This window comes from Equus quagga, chromosome 1 (genome assembly GCF_021613505.1).
Source record: "Equus quagga isolate Etosha38 chromosome 1, UCLA_HA_Equagga_1.0, whole genome shotgun sequence".
Taxonomy (NCBI): domain Eukaryota; kingdom Metazoa; phylum Chordata; class Mammalia; order Perissodactyla; family Equidae; genus Equus; species Equus quagga.
Genome location: NC_060267.1, coordinates 149,791,439 through 149,811,610, shown reverse-complemented (window position 1 = coordinate 149,811,610; position 20,172 = coordinate 149,791,439). Strand labels below are relative to the sequence as shown.

The following is a 20,172-nucleotide window of genomic DNA, read 5'->3' as shown; positions in this document are numbered from 1 at the left end:
CATTTTGGATTGTTTCTTGTGTTTAGAAATGCAGCTGATTTTTGTATACTGATTTTGTATCCTGTAATTTTGTTGACCTTATTAGTTCTAATAGTTTTTTCGTGATTCCTTAGAATGTTCTATATGTTAAGATCATATCATTTACAAACAGAAATAGTTTTACTTCTTCCTTTCCAATCTGGATGCCTTTTATTTCTTTTTTATTTTGCCTAACTGTCCTGGCTAGAACCCAAGTACAACATTGAATAGAAATGATGAGAGCAGATATCATTGTCTTGTTCCTGATTTTAGGGAGAAAGCATCCAGTCTTTTACTGTTAAGTATGATATTAGCTGTGGAGACTTATAGCTACCCTCTACTGGGTTGAGCAAGTTTCTTTCCATTACTAGTTTTTTTTTTTTTTTTTTAATCATAAAAGGATATTAGGGGCCAGCCCAGTGGTCCAGTGGTTAAGTGCGCACGTTCCGCTTCAGTGGCCCAGTGGTTTGGCTCCCGGGTGCGCACATGGCACCACTTGGCACTCCATGCTGTGGTAGGCATCCCACATATAAAGTAGAGGAAGATGGGCATGGATGTTAGCGCAGGGCCAGTCTTCCTCAGCAAAAAGAGGACTGGCAGGAGTTAGCTCAGGGCTAATCTTCCTCAAAAAAAAAAAGGATATTAGATTTTGCCAGATGCCTATTCCATTGAGATGATAATGTGGTTTTCGTCTTTTTACTATTGATATGGTATATTAATAGATTTTCAGATGTTAATTCAATCTTGCATTCCTGGGATAAATCCCACTTGGACATGGTGTATAATTCTCTTTTATATACTGCAGGATTTGTTTTACCAAGGATTAAAAATGTCCATATTCATAAGATATTGGTCTGTAGTGGGTTTTTCTTGTGGTGTCTTTCCGGTTTTGGTATCAAGGTAAAACTGCTCTCATAGAATGAGCTGGGAAGTGTTCCTTCCTATTCTGTTTTCTGGAAGAGTTTGTGAAGAACTGGTACTAATGTTTGACAGAATGCACCAGGGAAGCCATCTGAGCCTAGGCTTCTTTTTGTGGGTAGTTTTTTGCTTATTAAGTCAATCTCTTTTCTTGTTCTATTCACATGTCTATGTCTTGAGTCAATTTTGATAGTTTGTGCCTTTCTGGGAATTTGTCCATTTCCTCTAAGTTAACTAATTTATTGGCATACAATTATTCATAGTATTCCTTTATAAGCCTTTTCCCTTTTTTTGGTGAGGAAGATTGGCCCTGAGCTAACATCTATTGTCAATTTTCCTCTTTTTGCTTGAGGAAGACTGTTGCTGAGCTAACATCTGTGTCAATCTTCCTCTATTTTGTATGTGAGATGCTGCTACAGCATGGCTAGATGAGTAGTGTGTAGGTCTGTGCCCAGGATCTGAGCCTGCGAACCCTGGGCCACTTAAGTGGACCACACGAACTTAACCACTGCACCACTGGGCTGGCCCTTCCTTTTTATTTCTGTAAGGTTAGTAGTAGTATTCCCTCTTTCATTTCTAATTCTAATAATTTCAGTCTTTTCTCTTTTTTTTTCTTGTTGAATCTAGCTAAAAGTTTGTCAATTTTGTTGAATGTTTTTAAAGAACCAGCTTTTGGTTTCCATGATTTTTCTCTATTTTTTTCTATTATCTATTTCACTAATTTCTGTTTTAATCTCGATTATGTCTTTCTGCTTACTTTAGGTTTAGTTTGCTCTTTTTTTTCCCAGTGTCATAAGGTGGTAAATTAGGTTATTGGTTTGATATCTTTCTTCCTTTTTTATTATGGGCATTAACAGATATAAATTTCCCTCTAAGCACTGCTCTAGCTATATCCCATAAGTCTTGGCATATCATGTTTTCATTTTCATTCATCTCAATGTATTTTCCAATTTCCCCCTTGATTTCTTCTTTGATCCACTGGTGATTTAGAAGTATGTTGCTTAACTTTCACATATTTGTGAGTTCTCCAAATTTCTTTCTGTTATTGATTTCTAATTGCATTCCACTGTGGTCAGAGAACATAACTTGTATTATTTTTATCCTTTAAAAAAAACTATTGAGGTTTGATTCATGGCCTGGTATATGGTCTATCCTGGAAAATGTTTCATGGGTACCTGAGAAGAATGTATATTCTGCTGTTGTGGGGTGAAGGTCACAAAATTTATATTTTATGCACATCTTTGCAGCAAATATTGAAGAAAATGATTCATTAAGGAAGAGAGTAGAGAGCTACATAAAGGATGCAAGAAATAAATGATTAGGAGTGAAGAGAAGTCTCAGGAAGACGGTGAAGAGAACAGATGGTCTAGGAAGGAGCTCCCCAGAAAATAAATATGTTTTCGAACATATGTAAAATATTAGCCACAGGTATGTGGCAGAGATGTTGAAAATATGAATAGATATTTATAAAACTAAAAAAACACAGGTGAATGAAAAACAAGGCAAATTATTAACACCAAGACAAATAAAGCTTCTATAAGAAAGGAGGCAGTAATAAACCACTTGGTATAGGAGTGACTAGTTCCACAGTGAAAATGTGTCTTTTCTGTTGATTACCAACAATTGATTCACAAATATTTTGAAGGTTATGGGGAAAGGTAGAGGAAAGGATGTCGGACTGGTATGGGAAAGCTAAGTCCTCATTTACCAAAGTAGATAGACACACACATAATGACTAAACTTTTATCAATAGGTCAATAGACAATGCCTAAAATTGACAAATCAAGAAATAGTGTAAGTTCTTATTTGAAATACATAGGTAAGTTCAAGGGGAAAGATTGGGAATATTTTGAATGATTATGAGATTAGAGTTGCAAGGATTACAGCAAGGACAGCTATTTTTGATTCTAACTTTTAAAATTATACTCATATTAATTGGATAAAATTTAAAATAATTAAAAAGAGAAGATTTTAAAAAAAGGCTTCATATCACCAAAGCTAACTGGTAATGTCCTGAAAATATTAGCTTCCTTCACTGGCAATCCAAAATGACTGCTTTTCTCCCCCTAATTTATCTCCTAAATCTTATATTAAAACATACCTTCCGAACATCCGAACTTTTGGGTTCTGTTGTCCAAGTGATGACCCGAGACACTGCCAGGCGAGTTTCACTGGAATTTATAAAATCTCCTGGATCCATCTGTTTGGCCAGAGTTTCTATGTATTTAAGGATAGCAACTTTCACCTGTAGAGGTAAGCACAATGAGAGAGGACAATCAGACGCTCACTGAGAGTCACTGAGAACACTTCAGAAACAATTACGTGATTATTTTTGACAAATAGAAAATGAAAAAACATCAACAACAAGAAAGAAATTACACAGCCACCTACCTACCTGAGGTACAAGTATACGATAATGTGGATTTTTGTTTTTCACACATGGCAGAACTTTTAAGTCCTAGGCATTTCATTCCCTGTATTTGAACAACTGCTTAAGACTTGACAAGCTTATACACTTCTTGTGTATAAGCTTTCAGAGCTTACAGCTGACTCTTGTCTAGACTCCCTGGGAACCAGTCTTTATCAATTGAGTGTAATCTAGCTCTTGGGGAAATGAACCAAAGTATTTTGGAAATAAGGTATTGTAAATCAAGAGGATAATTAAGGCAGGCAATAGAAGTTTTTTGTCAAACATACTCTTAAGATTCACACAATGAGATCAGATTCCTTAATTGGGTCATCAACAGCTAGAATTACCTTCCAAAAGAAGTGTCACAAAAAAGTTTACACGAGCACCACTGGAGAAAAGACAACACTGATTTGCATGAAAGAGTCATCATATATGGGTTTTTTTCGATGTGTAGGAGCATGGTGGGTAGGTGTGTGGTGGGATGCAGGCTTCAAAAGCAGCAAGATGTAGGGCAAAGCACAGACACTTATTCCGTAGACTTGGCCTTTTTTGTCCTTATAGGAAGCCACTGTTAAATTATCTCCCTTCTCTCAGGTATGTTGGGGCAGAAAAAAAGGTTGAGAACCACTGTTTTTAAAGTCACATCTTCTAACATTCTAGGATTTCTGAATAATTGTTCTCTAAGACTTTATCAGTGCACTTTAGAAATGACACGGCATAGTTCACAGTCTTTGGATATAGCAGATAGTAAACACCTATTACATTCTGATTTGCTGAGTCAGAAATAGCAAGGTTTAAATGTATGATTAAAACAGCAACTTTGAAAAAACATTGCCAAAGATTAAGGTAGTCAGTTTTTCTACGTTCTTTTCCCCCTTATTATTGATCTTAATGTCATTTGTCTCATTCAGTCTAAATAAGGTCTCTAGAAAGTACCATGCTAAGTTAATCTTACAGGAAGTAAAATATTAAAATAAGGTTCTGACTCTTGTATATTTTCCCCTTTCTGCTTCCAGTAAAAAAAAAAAAAAAAAAGGAAGGGATCAAATTCCATTCTTCATTTCATAGCGAATGGATTTTAAGAAGCAACTACAACTTTGAGAAATGTATTAAAAAACAAGAGTTAACCATGAGCCATCCTGGGTAAAATGTACAGCAGAGAGGGAAAGAGACTTATAGTTAATTTTGCAGTAGCAGGCCCAATTAAATTAAGTAGCACATAATACTCTGGATTCTTGAATCCGTGTCACCTCTCAGTGTGACTGGCTGAAAGGTGACTATAGTAAATCAAAGAATAAACGTCAATATATTTGGTTTTCAATTTGCCACCATTAACAATTAAATATATTTATTTGCATTATCTGAGATTCAATTAGTGCAGTGTCTTGGCAATTTATAGAGGCATGCAAAATTTTAAACGGGTTTCACAGAATAGGTGTGTTTACTATACCAATGGGCAAAATAACCACAATACACATAGAATCATTTGAAAGTTTACATTTTAGTAGGATATTTCACAAGGATATATACATAGTCTGTAATTTTAATAACACAAACATGCATTCTTCTTCAGAGAAGGCAAAATAATCTAGCTGCTAAGGTAATTCTACAACGTTTGTGAAACCCGGAAAAAGAGGTCACCAAAAACTAAATTTATTTCTTAAAATATTACTTACTTAAATAAAATCACTCTGTATTGCCATTTCCCCCTATTCTATTGCTTTCTTTCTGACATTTAATCACATGCCACTCCGTAACGGAGAGAGAATTTTATACAAACACCCCTCTTTTACCTGATAGATCCATCATTGTTTTCTTTTCTTTTTTTTAAAAGATTGGCACCTGAGCTAACATCTGTTGCCAATCATCTTTTCTTTTCTTTTTTTCTTCTTCTTCTTCTCACCAAAGTCCCTCAATACATAGTTGTATATTCTAGTTGTAGGGTCTTCTGGTTGTGCTACGTGGGATGCCACCTCAGCATGGCCTGATGAGCTGTGCAACGTCCGCGCCCAGAATCTGAACCAGTGAAACCCTGGGCTGCTGAAGCAGAGCCTGTGAACTTAACCACTCAGCCACAGGGCCAGCCTCCATCATTTTTTCAATAAAGAATTTTTATTGATCTCATACTCAAGTTTTCTATGTTTTTCTATAACCTGTTAAGTTTTTTATTCTTAATCCTATCACTCATCTGAAAGTTACTTTTATTTTTGGCATGAAGTATGGATGGCTCCAATATAACTTCTCCTTGCTATCCTAAAATATCAATTTAAAGCTGAAAAGTGATGTTCCCCTAGAGCTTTGTGTATGTGTGTACATATGTAACACAGAATATCATTATATATAATATAGAATAGGCTATATAACATATAATATATAGTATAATATATATATAATGTAAAAGCCACAGATACACACACACATATACATACACGGCTTTTAGAGAAACAGTCCGTAGTACCAGTCTTCAGCATAATGTTTTCCAACAGAAAAGCTAATTTTAAGTTGTCTGTTTTCCATTTCCCTCTTCCCTTTGTCTTTCTCTTCAGACCTTAGCAAATTTATTCTCTCCCTCAACTCACCTAACACCCTTCTTTCCTTTTTTTTGTTTTTTCTGCTTTATCTCCCCAAATCCCCCCTGGTACATAGTTATATATCTTAGTTGCAGGTCCTCCTAGTTGTGGCATGTGGGACACCGCCTCAACGTGGCCTGATGAGCGGTGCCATGTCCACACCCAGGATCCAAACCAGCGAAACCCTGGGCTGCCACAGCGGAGCACGTGAACTTCACCACCTGGCCACGGGGCCAGCCAGCCCCTTATCACCCTTATTTCTTAAGCTAATGGTATAGATCTCCATTTCCACTGGCCCATGAAATATACATTTTCAACAGCTCTTGAATAGCTACTACTGGCACCTAAGTCATAACCCTTGTTACAGTTTACAGCTTAATAATAACGACACAAAATTATAAGTTTTATATGCTTAGGAATGCTTATTACAGTGGCTTGAACAAAGAATGAGTTCAAAAATATTTATCAATAACATCAAGTAAATTATTCTTCTTCTGCAGGTCACTTTTCAGAATCAAAACAGACGGAACCCCTTTCACAAAGCAGCTCTGAGAAATTACACTATGTTGAGTATAAGTCAACCCTGGTAAGAAACATAATTGTGATTTAAAGGCAAAATCATATTCAGAAACTTAAAAGGAAAATCAGTCCTGGGGAGTAATGCTTGTGGAAATATATATCGTGCAGAATAGAGCAGAAAAATATGAGGCTTGTAAATGCACATATGCTTGTTATTTCCCTGACTTTAATCTCATTTAATAAAATGCACTAAGAAAGATCTTTAGTAAAGAATTCAAGTGCTCTTTTTTTATATGAAATTATTTTTTCTGTTCATTAATAATGACTTTTAATTACAAATTGGAATCTACTTAGTTTTCACATAAATTAACTGGAAAATGTGTGCTAATAACAATTGAGAAGGTTGATCTTCATTCTAAATTTTATGCACACATCAGAAGTATCACATTGCAAAAAGAAAAGAAGTTACCATTTCAAGGAGAACTGGAGAATAGCACTGAGATTAAAAAATTTTGTTTACTAAAATAAATATAGGTAAAAAACTGACATTTCACCCAAAATATCTACTCAAACTCCTAAACTTAAAAAAAAAGTATTGGGAAATCACAAACATAAAATTAGGTAAGACTTTATAAAGCGAGTTTGCATTACCAGCTTAGGGTTAGATGGCCATACTCGTGTTGCCTTCTAAATGTATATCCCCCATAAGCTTCTCTAAAGGATAGCCTGGCATTCGAATAACATTTGAAATCAAATATGTGCATGCTTAAAAGGCTTACAAAGGTTAGTACCGAATACAGATGCATACAAACATTATCTGAAACACTGCAGAGTTTGTAAAGAGAGTTAAGAAAAGAAATAATGCAGATTAAAACAAAAACAAAAAAACCTTGGAGCTCCAAAAAGAGTGAAGTTGGTCCCGAAGTGCTGGCTTGACTGTCTGAAAGTTTATAAAAACAAAATCCACTGATTGAACAGCTTCTCATGTGACAGAAATACAAACATCAATATAACTTTATTAGTAAAATACTGAAATTCTTTACATTGTCTTCAAAAGACTTCAAATTTTTACCTTCAAGCTTGGTGTTTGGGTCTGATCAACTGTAAATCTCATTAGAATATTAAACTGAAGATCATTTGGAAAAGATTCTCTGAAATAAGAACAAAGCAAAAACAAAACAAAAATTAAGTCAGTAAGTAACTATTTAACCAAACTTAACAACAGAAAATTATGCTTAATACCCAAACATGTCACTCAAAAAGCATGCATGAAGCAGTATCTGTATGTGGTATAGTCTATGTGGTAGAGTATACAACAAAAGCTATTCCCAGAAGAATCTGAACATTTGAATTTATACCCTGAAGGGAGCTAAAAAAGCAACACTATAGTAGATAATGGTCTATCCTGCCTCAACTATAGATTTAATCAGAAAAATGTATTCAGTAAAAAGTTCAACATTATCAGAGATGTTTCCCCACACCTAATGTCTGAATTCTAGACTCACCTCAACTTAGTAAATGGATATTTGAAATAAGTCACTTCAACAATCTACACAAGAAAGTAGAAATATATCATTGGTTCAAAATCTTCTGAAAAAAGATTCTGAATATTTAAATACATAATAAAACATTCTTTTGAAACTTAGGAAATATTTTATTTTTACATTAGACTGACTAAAATCTTCAACTCTACTTTGCAGATCTATCTTAATTAAGATAAAATACCATCTTAAATTACTCAACCAGTGTTAATGAAATTTTTATGAAAGAAATGCAGTGTTTGATCTAAGGACCAATGCAGCATTAAATATACCATGTGAATGCCAGCATTAACAATTTTCAAATGGAGTGCATGCAGTCTAAATGGTTTGAAAGGACTCAGAAATAGGAACTTTTAACAGAGAAACTAAATATTCCTGACTACTATCAGGTAAACTTGAAATACATGAAGAAAATATTACCTCGTAACATCAAGGGCTTTCTGAACTTTTGCCTGAACAGACCCAAGTAAATCAGCACCCATTTTTTTTAGTAGTTGTGTCAGCAGTACAAACAACCAATCTTGAAGATCGTCTTTGTGGACTTGTATGAAGTCCACCAGTGTCTCCAAAAACATGCTGAACACCTACAGTTGATAAACAGGGGAGGGAGGGAGAAAAGGGAGAAATATTGACCTCTATGATCAATTCAAAACTGAAATAGAAAGGAAAACAGGAGTCAGAGGCACAGCGATTGGCAGCCAAGCGGAAAAACAATCTCTCTTGCTTTTCATTGGACTCTGTGATACAAGAGTATGTCTGAACTGTTATCCGACTTCTGCCGAAGTTCGACAATTAGCTATTCCATGCAGCATCACTTGGTAAAGAAACTTTGGCCATAATGGCTGGCACACCTAATGTTGTCAATGATGTCATAGCTTAAACTGGTAAAACTGAAATCCATTTTATTTGAAATTTAGGGCAAGGAACTACCCATAGTCTCACCAGCCCTCAGCAATTTAAAAGAATGGCACTGAGTTAATCAGAGAATGACTATGCTGACAGCTACTTTAAAGCATAAGACCATTCTGACATAATGGGCTAATTAGAGACTCCTCAGATTTCTCAAAATGTCAGTTGTCACAAATTTTTTGGTGTGAGGCATATTATTTATAAAACTGCTCCCAAAGTAATTTTAAATGATTTGGGGTAACTATAACCATACCTAAAATAAATTCAGGATACAAATCTACATCTAAGTTTTAATGATTTCTAAAAAGTCCTACATGGTATGCTATTAGTCTCCATTTCTGTTGATGGGTTTTATTTGGTTCCAATACGCATTAAGTCTATATCTCTTTTCAAGAAATTCAACACCATAGTGTATTTCTGGGTAAAGAGGAAAAAAACTCAAGACAGTGTCAGACATGTTGTATTATGAGACAGTTTATAATCACAATAAATTACAAAAACTATGGTTTTAAAAAAGTTAATCTCAAAGTAACTATGCTAATTTAAAAACTGAGTTTTGCTCTCAATATATATTTTGTCTTGAATTTCCTTTATACAGTTATACACAAACTCCTGTTTTTTTCTCTTATGTTAGAAATGAAGGATTTTGTCTATCAGAATTATAAGTAAGCTTTAACATTTGAATCTGAGTTAGAAAAAATACACTTTAGCTATTTACTCAAGATGCTCTATATCTGTAAAAACAGCAGCTATAACTACTTTAAATTTTCTAGTACTCTCTGACCCCCAGGCAGTATCTGCTTCAACACTGTTCTTGTTTACAATGCAGACTCATTAACTTCCGTCCCACACCCTCAACCACACCCAAAAAACTTTGGTTTCTCCGATTCAAAACTTGGTCCACTGTCAGGGCCCAGAACACTGCTGATGAAGTTCACTAGGCCTACTCTATAACAAATGCCTGTATCTAATCTAGAACTCACTCTTACCGGCACCTGGCAAATTTGTCCAGTGGTGTGCTGGAGTCAGTTAGTACCAGCCTAGAAAGCCAAATGTTAAATATTCAGGAATTTTGTGAGTTTGCTGGTAGCTTGAAATCAGTCCTGGTAGGAGTATTTACACCTCTGAAATTACAGCAAATTTACAAATCAGGGCCTCCTGCCCCTCCCCCAAGCCTGGATTACCAGTACACCACTCTGGTTCACTCCTACTCGTTTCAACACTTGCCTACTTTCCTGAAGATTGCAATTTTAAGCTTACACTACAGTCATGCATCACTTTGACAGGGATACAGTCTGAGAAATGCATCGTCATGCGATTTCATTATTGTGTGAACATCAGAACGTACTTACACAAACCTAGATGGTATAGCCTACTCCACACCTAGGCTATTCTGTACTAATCTTAGGTCCCACTGTCGTATATGCTGTCTGTTGCTGACCGAAATGTTGTCATGTGGCGCATCACTGTATACCAAAATCCATTATGAAAATCATAGACATTAGAATGCCTAAGTCAACTCTCCCATTTATCTGGTTCTCAGGAAGCTGAGAATCAGAAAATTAAGTGACTTGCTCAAGGTTTCCACAGCTAATTAATGGCTGGGCCAGGACTTAGAGGTAAGTCTCCTGGTTTTTCAGTTATGTTCCATCCATTCTATTACTACATAACTTCATCTACTGTACTGTCATTCAACATAAAATCCTCCATTGACTCTTCCCTCACTTGATTTCCCCTACAGCTATCCTTCTAATAATTGTTTCTCTAAGGACTAATCGTAGAAAGTAATAGTTTTTCATTAGCTTAGTATACTTCGCTATTCTGTAGCTTGACACTGCTTTCCTCCTCTTATTTCCCTTCTTTCTTTCATTCTAGTTGCCAAGCATTTTCCTTTTGCATCCTAAATCTGGGGTGATTTCAAGCCAGCCTTCACCCTGATTCTCTTTTCACGGGAAGTGTGACCTCCTTGACAAGGCCTCTCTGATCTAACCTCTAGAATAGCTCTCTTGGCCTTCCCCAAATCTGTCAATCACACCATCATTGTAGGCACCAGCCCTTTCTGACCTCAAGTCTGGATTCCTCTAGTAGTCTGACTTTAGTCTTTATATTTGCTGTTATACCAGGCCTCAGAAAAACATTTCCGTAACAGGCCGTACAGTAAATATTCCAGGCTTTGCAGACCACATGGTGTCTTATTCAACTATTCAACTCTGCCAATGTAGCAGAGCCACAGACAATATGCAAACAAGTGAGCACGGCTGTGTTCCAATATAACTTTATTTACAAAACAGGTAGCAGGGCAACTCATGCTTCTTTCTCACCATCAGATTATCATATCACTCTTTTGATAGAAACAAATCCTTTAAGGTCCCTTCACTGTCTGCAGAATAATGTCTCAAATGCTTAGACCAGGTTCTAACTCTCCAAACTCATCTTGGACTATGTGACAACATAAACTCTTTGTCCCTGAACACATCTTACACACATTCCTGATCTACCATACTCCTCACTCCCTCTCTTTATACACAGTATGTGATTCCCTACAAAGTACCACTCAAGTCCCAGCCAAGAAGCTTCTCGGACTACTTTAGATAATAGTCACTGATCTTCTTTACTTGAAATTTATAGTGGGACTAACTTTATGATGCTATTTAATTTTTTTTTCTGTATTTATATTATCTTCCCACCTGGAACATACATTTGAGAATAGAGACTAAATTTTTATACAGTTTTGAATCACTAATTAGAACCAAGCTCAAAGTTATCAGAGGCTGAGGACCAAATATAAAGTTGTTCAATGAATGTGTAGGAGAAGTTTCTTAAAGAGTAAGGATTTTCTCAAGTGAAACTTACCCAGCAATTGGTAGCTAACCCCTTTTTCTCAAGGCAAGGCAAGATGTGTAAGACTTTCCCTTCATCCCAGTGAAGATGAACTTTTCTTGCCTATAAACTTTTGGACATCTTTCACTTTGCTGGACTTAAGCTAGTCATTCCCAGGAGGCCCCTTCTTCTCATGCTGACATATCTAAAGTTTATGTCCTTTCAAGATCTGAACTGCTATTTCCTTCAAGAAGACTTCTCTGAGTCTCCTAAGTAGAAATTTCTTTTAATTAGATATAATATATGAATGAATAAACATGTAGAGACATTATTTATAGTACTCTACATACAGAACTGTACTATTATTTTTCAAAATACTTATATCCTATCAATGGTATTTACTAAATGAAAAAATATATATCTATCTGAAATATATATTGGAAATTTCACATAAAATTTCTTACTTGATTGCCCTATCACAAAGAGTTCACTGTCAGATATGGACAATCTCCCATTTCCCTATCTATGACTAAAGAAGAAAGTGGAAAGTGGATATGCTAATACAATACTAGGGCTAAACATCTGCTTTCAGAAGAGTAAACTGAGAATCACTGTTCTGTAAACTGCTCTGTTTGCTTTTAAGAAATAACATTAATAGAATATTAGAAAGTATATATGGGGAGATTAAGACTAAGTTTTTTTAAAATAATTATGAAACTTAGGAATTCATTTTTTAATAATTCAATGGAACCAACCTGCAACAGAATCAATTTATAATCCTACATATCTCACAACGCTAACTTACTGGGAAAGCATTATAATATTCAAGCTATTACAATTGAGGCAGCCTTTTCTTAACCTTGCTTATATCTTAGGTGTGCCAGTCATCAAATATAGAACAGAAGAATATAATCAAATTAGATTAATTAGTAGATTAAAAAGCACATCTCCAAACAGAATGAGTTTGCATAACTGCAAATAGCATTTCGTGGATTGCAAAGGGTCCAACACTGCATGAACTCTTTGGGAGAGAAAATAGAGAAAAAGGGTTAATTTCACAGTCATGCAGTAAAGTTAGGTTTCCAACAAATATTGAACCAACTTACTCTCTATTGAGAGTTCCAACACAGGGGACAGCATGCAAAAAGAAAAAAAGAAAAAAAAGAAAAACACACAAATTAGTCGCCATCAATGCAAAGTTCCTGTATGGAAGAAAAACACTTAGAAAATAAAAGTGACAAATGTTTTGAAAAGTTTATGATAAACTCAAAATAGTTTTCAAAACAAGAGTTAAATGAATAGTATGGGAGAAGAACATGTGATTTTCCTGTGCTCTCTCTTACCTCCTTGCCAAAGAAATTTAAAAACAAAAAGCAAACAAAAAACTCCCTTCTTTTCCAGACCCTACTATCCTCGAGGCTTAACTTGTGGAAAGAAAAAACTAGGGGGGAGAGGGGAGGGGGAAGAGGAGGAGTAGCTACCATTTTAATAATATCAGGATATAATACAAAAACTCAAATCAAACCCTGACGCTTTAAACTCAGCACAGAATGGTGACATACCCAGTTTATTCCTTTTTGGGGGGCGGGGGGGGGGGGCGGGGGGTGCTGAGGAAGATTAGCCCTGAGCTAACATCTGTACCAATCTTCTTCCATTTTATATGTGGGTCGGTGCCATAGCATGGCTGATAAGTGGTGTAGGTCTGCACCCAGGATGTGAACCCATGAACTCGTGCCTCTGAAGTGCAGCACGCCAAACTTAACCACTATGCCATGGGGCCGGCCCCATCCAGTTTCTTCTTAATGAATTCCATTATTGGCAGAGCCTACGACAATCACCAAACAAAAGCTAAACAAAAACAAATTAACAAAAGCCTCCCCATTATACTGTCTTCATAGAACTAACTAAATAACCAAAAACCAAACCAAATAAACAAAATCAGATGGGTCAATAAGAATTGCATGTTGTTATAAAATCCAAGGGAGAAAAACCATAAAGTTACCTTCCTTACAATTCTGGGGAGGACTATGGCTGGTTCTCCACAGCTATTAAAGGAGGCCAAACATTTGTGGTCGGTTCAGTTCTGTACTAACATCAAACTCAGCTTTCCTATTTGAGCTGCAAGGGACTCTTTAAAAAAGTGTTTCACTTTATTACTGTATAAATCCTAGCACCCAGCTAAGCCGCACTATTGTCCTAACAAAAAATCAAAAACTTAACTTTAAGAAATAATCCAGCCTTGTTCTTATACCTTCCAGTAAGGAAGAATTATAGATTATTCTATATTGAATATAGATGCTTTAAAACTCTATTTCTTAAAGTTGTATATATTATTAATTAAAATATCATTTAATAAAAGAGGCCCATGCAGACCACAACTGTCTTATCTTTGGCTTATATTGCCAACAAAAAATATCAACAGCTAATACTTAAGAATTCACAGAAATTTTTGCATTAAAACCAAGTGTAAAGTAAAACTAAAGTAAAAACCAAGTCCTACAGCTGTAATTAGTGGTAGCAATATCAGTATAAAATAGTAGGTATCTACATGTTCAATTTGAAAGTTATAAACTTTAAAAAATTTCAATAAACAAATTGTTTACCAAGAGTATTTTAATCTTTGTCTTTAATGGGGTATGGCATTCTTGGATAAAATAATTATACCTTGTGATAGAGGATAATCTTTAAAAATTATTGTTTTAAAGTATAAACAATTTATAATCTTTTTTTTTTTTTGGTGAGGAAGATTAGCCCTGAGCTAACACCTGTGCTCATCTTCCTCTATTATTTATGTGGGACACCACCACAGCATGGCTTGATGAGTGGTGTGTAGGTCTGTGCCCAGGAGCTGAACCTGCAAACCCCAGGCTGCCAAAGTGGAGCATGTGAACTTAACCACTACGCCACTGGGCCAGCCCCAGCAATTTATAATCTTTAGCTGGATTTTAGTTTATGTATCAAGTGGGATTTTTTTTTTTTTTTTTTTTGTGTAAACTTTGGGAATTTATTTAGTGTCTCTGTGTTTTTGTTTTGTCGTCTACACAATAGGTTTGATAATAGTACTTAAATTACAGGGTATTGTTCTGAAGGAGAAATGCATGCCAGGTCCTTAAAGCATTACCTGTCACAACATAAGCACTTAATAAATCAAGTGGGATTTTAATATCTTTAAGTAGTGTCACAAGTAATGAAGATATTGAAAACAGAAAAAAATGAGGAGGAAATGATATGAATAACAATAAAGTGAAGACAACAAAAAAAGAGTAAAGTGAAATTCATTAATATTTTTCTTAGAATTTCCCTTCCACATCTCCCTCTCATTAAATTCTCATGTAGACACCTGTTGTCCTAAAGGAAGATACCTGATAAAAGTTTCACCATTGTCAAATACATTGCTGAAAACAGAAATAAATGAATACATTTTACAACAAACCAAAATTTCACAGGACACCTGTAGATTATGTATAAGTACTTAATGAAATATATTTTAATGAACATTAAAAATTGAACAATATTCTGAAAATTTTTATGGACTAATTCAGTATACAAAATGCTGCTTCTATATTACCATACTATATTGCTTTTGTGTTATTTAATGGCAATTCTTTTCTACAAAATTGCTCTGTAAGGTAAGAATATATTTACATTATTGTTGTAATAATCACAGAAGAAAACTGAACAAAAACTTAGATTTTTTTCAACTTAGTCCAATTATTTGCTTTACAAATAGTAAAATGTTTTTAGTAATACAAATACAGTCACCCTAATTACATAAGAGTTGTGCTTGTTACTATATCCTTCAGTTTACAGTCTTAGATGATCTCTCTTTAGAGAAGCTTAAATTTTACAAGACAGCAATTTCTAAATTATGTACGATAGCAAACACAATTTCAATTATGTTTCAAAAGATTATTACCCTTTTTTGGGCAATAATAAAACAAAAGTGGCTTACAGTTTTTGCTATTATTTCATTTCTTATTTTGGCAATATACAAATGACACCCTATGGGAGAGAAAACAAATCTTAAATACTTAAACATACCTTGCCATGAGGATCAGCAAACATTCTTGTGAAAATTTCACATAATCTTTTCAGTTCAACTCGACTGTCAAAATAATAAAGCGGCTAATTAATATCCTGCTGTAGAAGGAAGTCATTTAAAAGTAATCCTACATACAATTTGGCTTCTTAAAAAAAAAAGCTAAAAAACTCAGCTCTCAAAATCAAGAAATTTGTGGGATTACTAGTCAGGGCCAAATACAAATTTATCAAATGTAACAATAATTCTGTTGCAACCCACACTATTTTACAGGTTGAAAGTTCTATGAAAAGAAATACAATCGTATTTCATTAACGTAGCATGACAGAGGAAACTGTACAAATGACATTCCCAGCATATGAATCTTACCCTTTTAAATGCTAAGATGTTTTCTTAAAATCTGCCACCTGACGGCTAAAATCTTTCTAAACTATGACTACTCTCTTGTCATTTAAAATGATATAGTGAAGCTAATATTAACCCAGTCTTGATGGGGTTGGGAAAAATATTATGATGATTTATTGCAGTGATTAACGAAGTGTAATACGCAAACGTTAAAATATATTAGGCAGCACAGAGATAAACATTTATTTTAAATTACATATTTCTAACACTTCCTAAAATTAACATACAGCTAGTAAATCAAACCCTGATTTCAGGTATCAAGTCAGGAAATAGCTCTCTATTTTCTGTCATACTCAAACTTATGAATTATCTGAAACTACGTTCTTAAAGGGGTAGACTACAGAGGTTTAAAACATTACACAGATAAAGAATTTAGGGGAAAAAAGCAAACAAAAGCCATTAGGAAAGGAAACCAAACCAAAGCAAACCTGAAAGACTTAAAAAAAACCAAGATGAACTTTGGTCCTTGGAGACATTCACTCCAATTCCATTTCATATTACACTAAGATTCACATATTAGATGAACATTAAGAATATATCTTCATTTTTGAGAGAGCATAAATATTCTTTGTTCTCACTGGAAAACTTATCAGGAACGCATTTTAATAAACCAGTCAGCTTTAATATTATGTGCATTTTTAAATTTTAATTTAAAAAATTAATAACATTTTTCATTGAGCTTCTATTTGCGAATAAAAGTTTCCTTTTAAAATGTTTCTTTAAATAGAGCTAGTGAATTAAAAAACTTTTAGTAAGGACAGTATAGATGATTCTAAAGGACTGCTTTAGGAAGTCCTAAACTTGGAAAAATATTTTGACGCTACCTTCTGAATTCAGGATAAGTCTGTTCCCATACCAGTATCTCTAAAGTGTTATGGAAACAAAGTCAAGTCAAAAAGTGCTAACCTGACAGGGCAATTATTTTAAGACAATACACTTACCTTAGCGTTCTCTGATTTTTTAGTAAGTTCTGCAGACCGAGGAGGCCTTCCTTCCTTTCTGACCAGTTGGAACTAGCACATCTATTGAGGACTTCTGCCACATCTTCTGTCTGTCTCATATATGTAGGAATACTACCATTTCGAGAACTATAGGAGCGTTCTGAACAAGCACTAGATGCATCACTGTTGGCATCATCATCTGAATGCATTCCATATGATTCATATCTCCTTCGAGCTGGTTTTTTCTGTTATACATAAAGACTCTCATTAGTGGTAGCTAAAAGAATATACTGGTATTTCACAATTTCTACTGACCACAAAAGGACTGGTTTTTGTTTTAAAATCATTGCAAAGCATGCTGCTAATCATTGTAATAAAAAACATCAATATTTAGTTTTTCTTTAGAAAATATGTTTTAGAAGTTAGTAGAAGATGAGATATTCTTTAACTATGGGAAGTGGTAGAAGCAGAATAAGACTGCATGGAAGGTCAGATATGTGAAGCGAAAAGAGCTCCAAAATGTGGGGTTTTTCCTTTTCATGGAAAACCAAGAAGAACTACTAGAGTATAAACGAACAGAAACTGTCCTGGAAATTTGAGCGATAAGAAGAAAATACTACCTTTTTAGGGATGAGAATGGATCAGAAAATGGACAATGGATCAGAAAAACACGTTCTTCTCCTTTTAAAGTACTTTTTCCCCCCTGTCTTTCTACCTTCTCTTTCCTTTATTCTCCTTTTAGTTCTGCTATCACTTCTCTTGCTACTCTTTCTTCCCTTGTACCTAACTCTCATGTCTCCTAAAGAAGTAAATACAGACGACGAATGGTGAGAACCTGTTTGGCTTACTATTATTAAGAGGCAAGCTCCTTGAAAGTCCTCCACATTTTTCCCAATGTGTCTATACATTCTATTTCAATAAACATGAGAAAACATATTTAGATTCCTTTGATTCCTTTATATCGGAAGCTTATTATTTAATAAATGTAACTGCTAATTATACCTTGTATATTAAAAGTGAAATGAGAGTGAGTAAATAGCTAATTTGAGATTTCCTTAGAAGTACTGGAAACAAACCTTTATGTAACGTGATATCTGAATTTAGGCTGGTGAAAGACATTTCTATGAAATATGTTAAGCACAATAATTTAAAACAGTTCCAGGTGGCTAGAAATTCTCCAAAGTCTAAAATCTAGAAGAAATGTAACTTGAACTTAATTCAAAATAGTTTTATAATGAAGTTTCCATCAGTAAATGCCTCATACTGATTTAGAGACATCAACTTAATTTAGAATGGCAGTAATGTGCTGGGCTTCAGGATCAGTTCTGTTACAGACAGCAGTGTGAATGACATCATCTCCTTTGTAAGCAGCAGTCAGACTTAAAGGATGAGAACCCCCCCATAGGACCCTCTATTCAAGTAGTTTCTCTCCAATGATAATCACATTTATAGAAAAATGGATTTATGTTTAAGAATTTTATTACTTCTATATGAATTTTTTATAGAAGACTATCACCTTGTTAAACTGATGAAGCAAAGAAAAAAAAAGTTATGGTATCATAAGATGTCAGAAAATAGCAATGTCTATACCTTAGTCCGTATGTCTCCTAAGAGCTGAGAGCAGTAAATTTTTGAAGAGAAAAATTGAAAATAATGAAGAACATTTTGCTAAATGGCACAGTGAAGTAGGCATTAACAATGCCCATAACCACAAACATTAAGTTTTTAAATATATAGACACAAAAAAAACTGCTTATTAGCAGACTATATCTTTAATCTTGCCAATATCCTTTAATCCAAAGAGATATATTTAAGCTACAAAAATATTCCATAACCAATTTTCCCAAAGAAACTCAAGTCTTCTTCCTATCTGGATCCTTCTATTGTTTCCAAAGTTAATTTTATTTCTATTATTTTCCCTAGGTCCAAATTAGGCTTAATAGTTGGAAAGTCTTTTCCTAAAACTTGACAGTTACAGCTGGAATATCTATGCCATACAAACAATGGAAGTAAACAGAATAAAATTATTGGGATTCAGTGTTTAGTCCTGGTAGTTAAATATTCCTCATATAATTCAAACACAATCTTAGTATGGTAAGTAATAGTTCAAGAATAACTCACTCAATTCACAAAATTTATGTGAGCAGAATTTAACAGGTAAATCATCCATTTAAAAAGAAACCAGAAAACATAATTTGAGAAATACATGGATGAGGAATAGTAAATTTAAAACATCTGAATGATTTAACATCATTAGAGCAAGATGTGATCAATATATCCCATGCCCCAAAGAACAAAGTTCCTACTTAGTTATATTAACTTATTAAAAAAAATAATCAAATGACTGAGGTAAAGGGAAAAATTCAGCACGTATAGACTATTAGAGTAGAACTACACATTGATTTCATTTTAATATATTATAGCTATGACCAACAAATATTTTTTAAAAGTTGTTTTTCAAAGCTATGTAGGAAAAATTGTATTATATCAACACTGGTTAAGATGTGATCTACAGTTTTAAGAGGCATAATGTTTGTTTTCATTTTAAAACAAAGATAAGTCCTTTTATAAGTTCTAGGTAAGAAATTGAGTAAATGCTTCTCAAACAGAGGATTAATACCATAATTTGAAAGAGGAAGTGTCATACTGAATTGACCTGGAAAACCGGCAAAAGCTAAATATAGTCATTACTTCAAATGAAACTTCATAATTTTAAGTGAGGAAAACAACAGTGATATATGCACAACACTCTTCTGACAAACTATCACAGATCTGTAACTATGTTTTTAAACCTGTTTAATGTGTCAAGCATAAAGATCAGGAAGATATCGTAATTATAATTTGTCTTGAAGTTGTTCTTTCTCTCAGCTCAGAAAATACAAATAAGTAAAAGATTAAACAAACTCCTACCCCAAACTAAAATAATCCCTGAATACTCAAGGTTAAGCTAGCCATGAAACGATATGCTTGCAGTGTACATATTTATACACTAACCTATCTACCCTTACTCTCAGTGTACTACAGTGCACTAGACACATCACCCTATCAAAGACATCAATATTTATATTCCTGACCTCCCATC

General features: G+C 34.4%; 1 protein-coding gene across 22 annotated transcripts in view; it reads right to left on the bottom strand.

Moving 5' to 3' along the window:
* The window catches only part of CLASP2 (cytoplasmic linker associated protein 2), a 164,019-nt gene that overhangs the window by 23,704 nt on the left and 120,143 nt on the right, over positions 1 to 20,172 (bottom strand). For 8 of the 22 annotated variants that reach the window (XM_046658508.1, XM_046658517.1, XM_046658536.1 and 5 more), the window contains 7 exons: positions 17,091 to 17,335; positions 15,747 to 15,810; positions 12,812 to 12,814; positions 8,397 to 8,560; positions 7,508 to 7,586; positions 7,325 to 7,375; positions 3,038 to 3,181 (listed from right to left, as the gene is read on the bottom strand). In XM_046658508.1, the coding sequence (XP_046514464.1) occupies positions 3,038 to 3,181; positions 7,325 to 7,375; positions 7,508 to 7,586; positions 8,397 to 8,560; positions 12,812 to 12,814; positions 15,747 to 15,810; positions 17,091 to 17,335 (750 nt within the window). The remainder of the gene's footprint in view (positions 1 to 3,037; positions 3,182 to 7,324; positions 7,376 to 7,507; positions 7,587 to 8,396; positions 8,561 to 12,811; positions 12,815 to 15,746; positions 15,811 to 17,090; positions 17,336 to 20,172) is intronic. The other 14 variants (XM_046658583.1, XM_046658590.1, XM_046658636.1 and 11 more) reach the window with 3 other exon arrangements.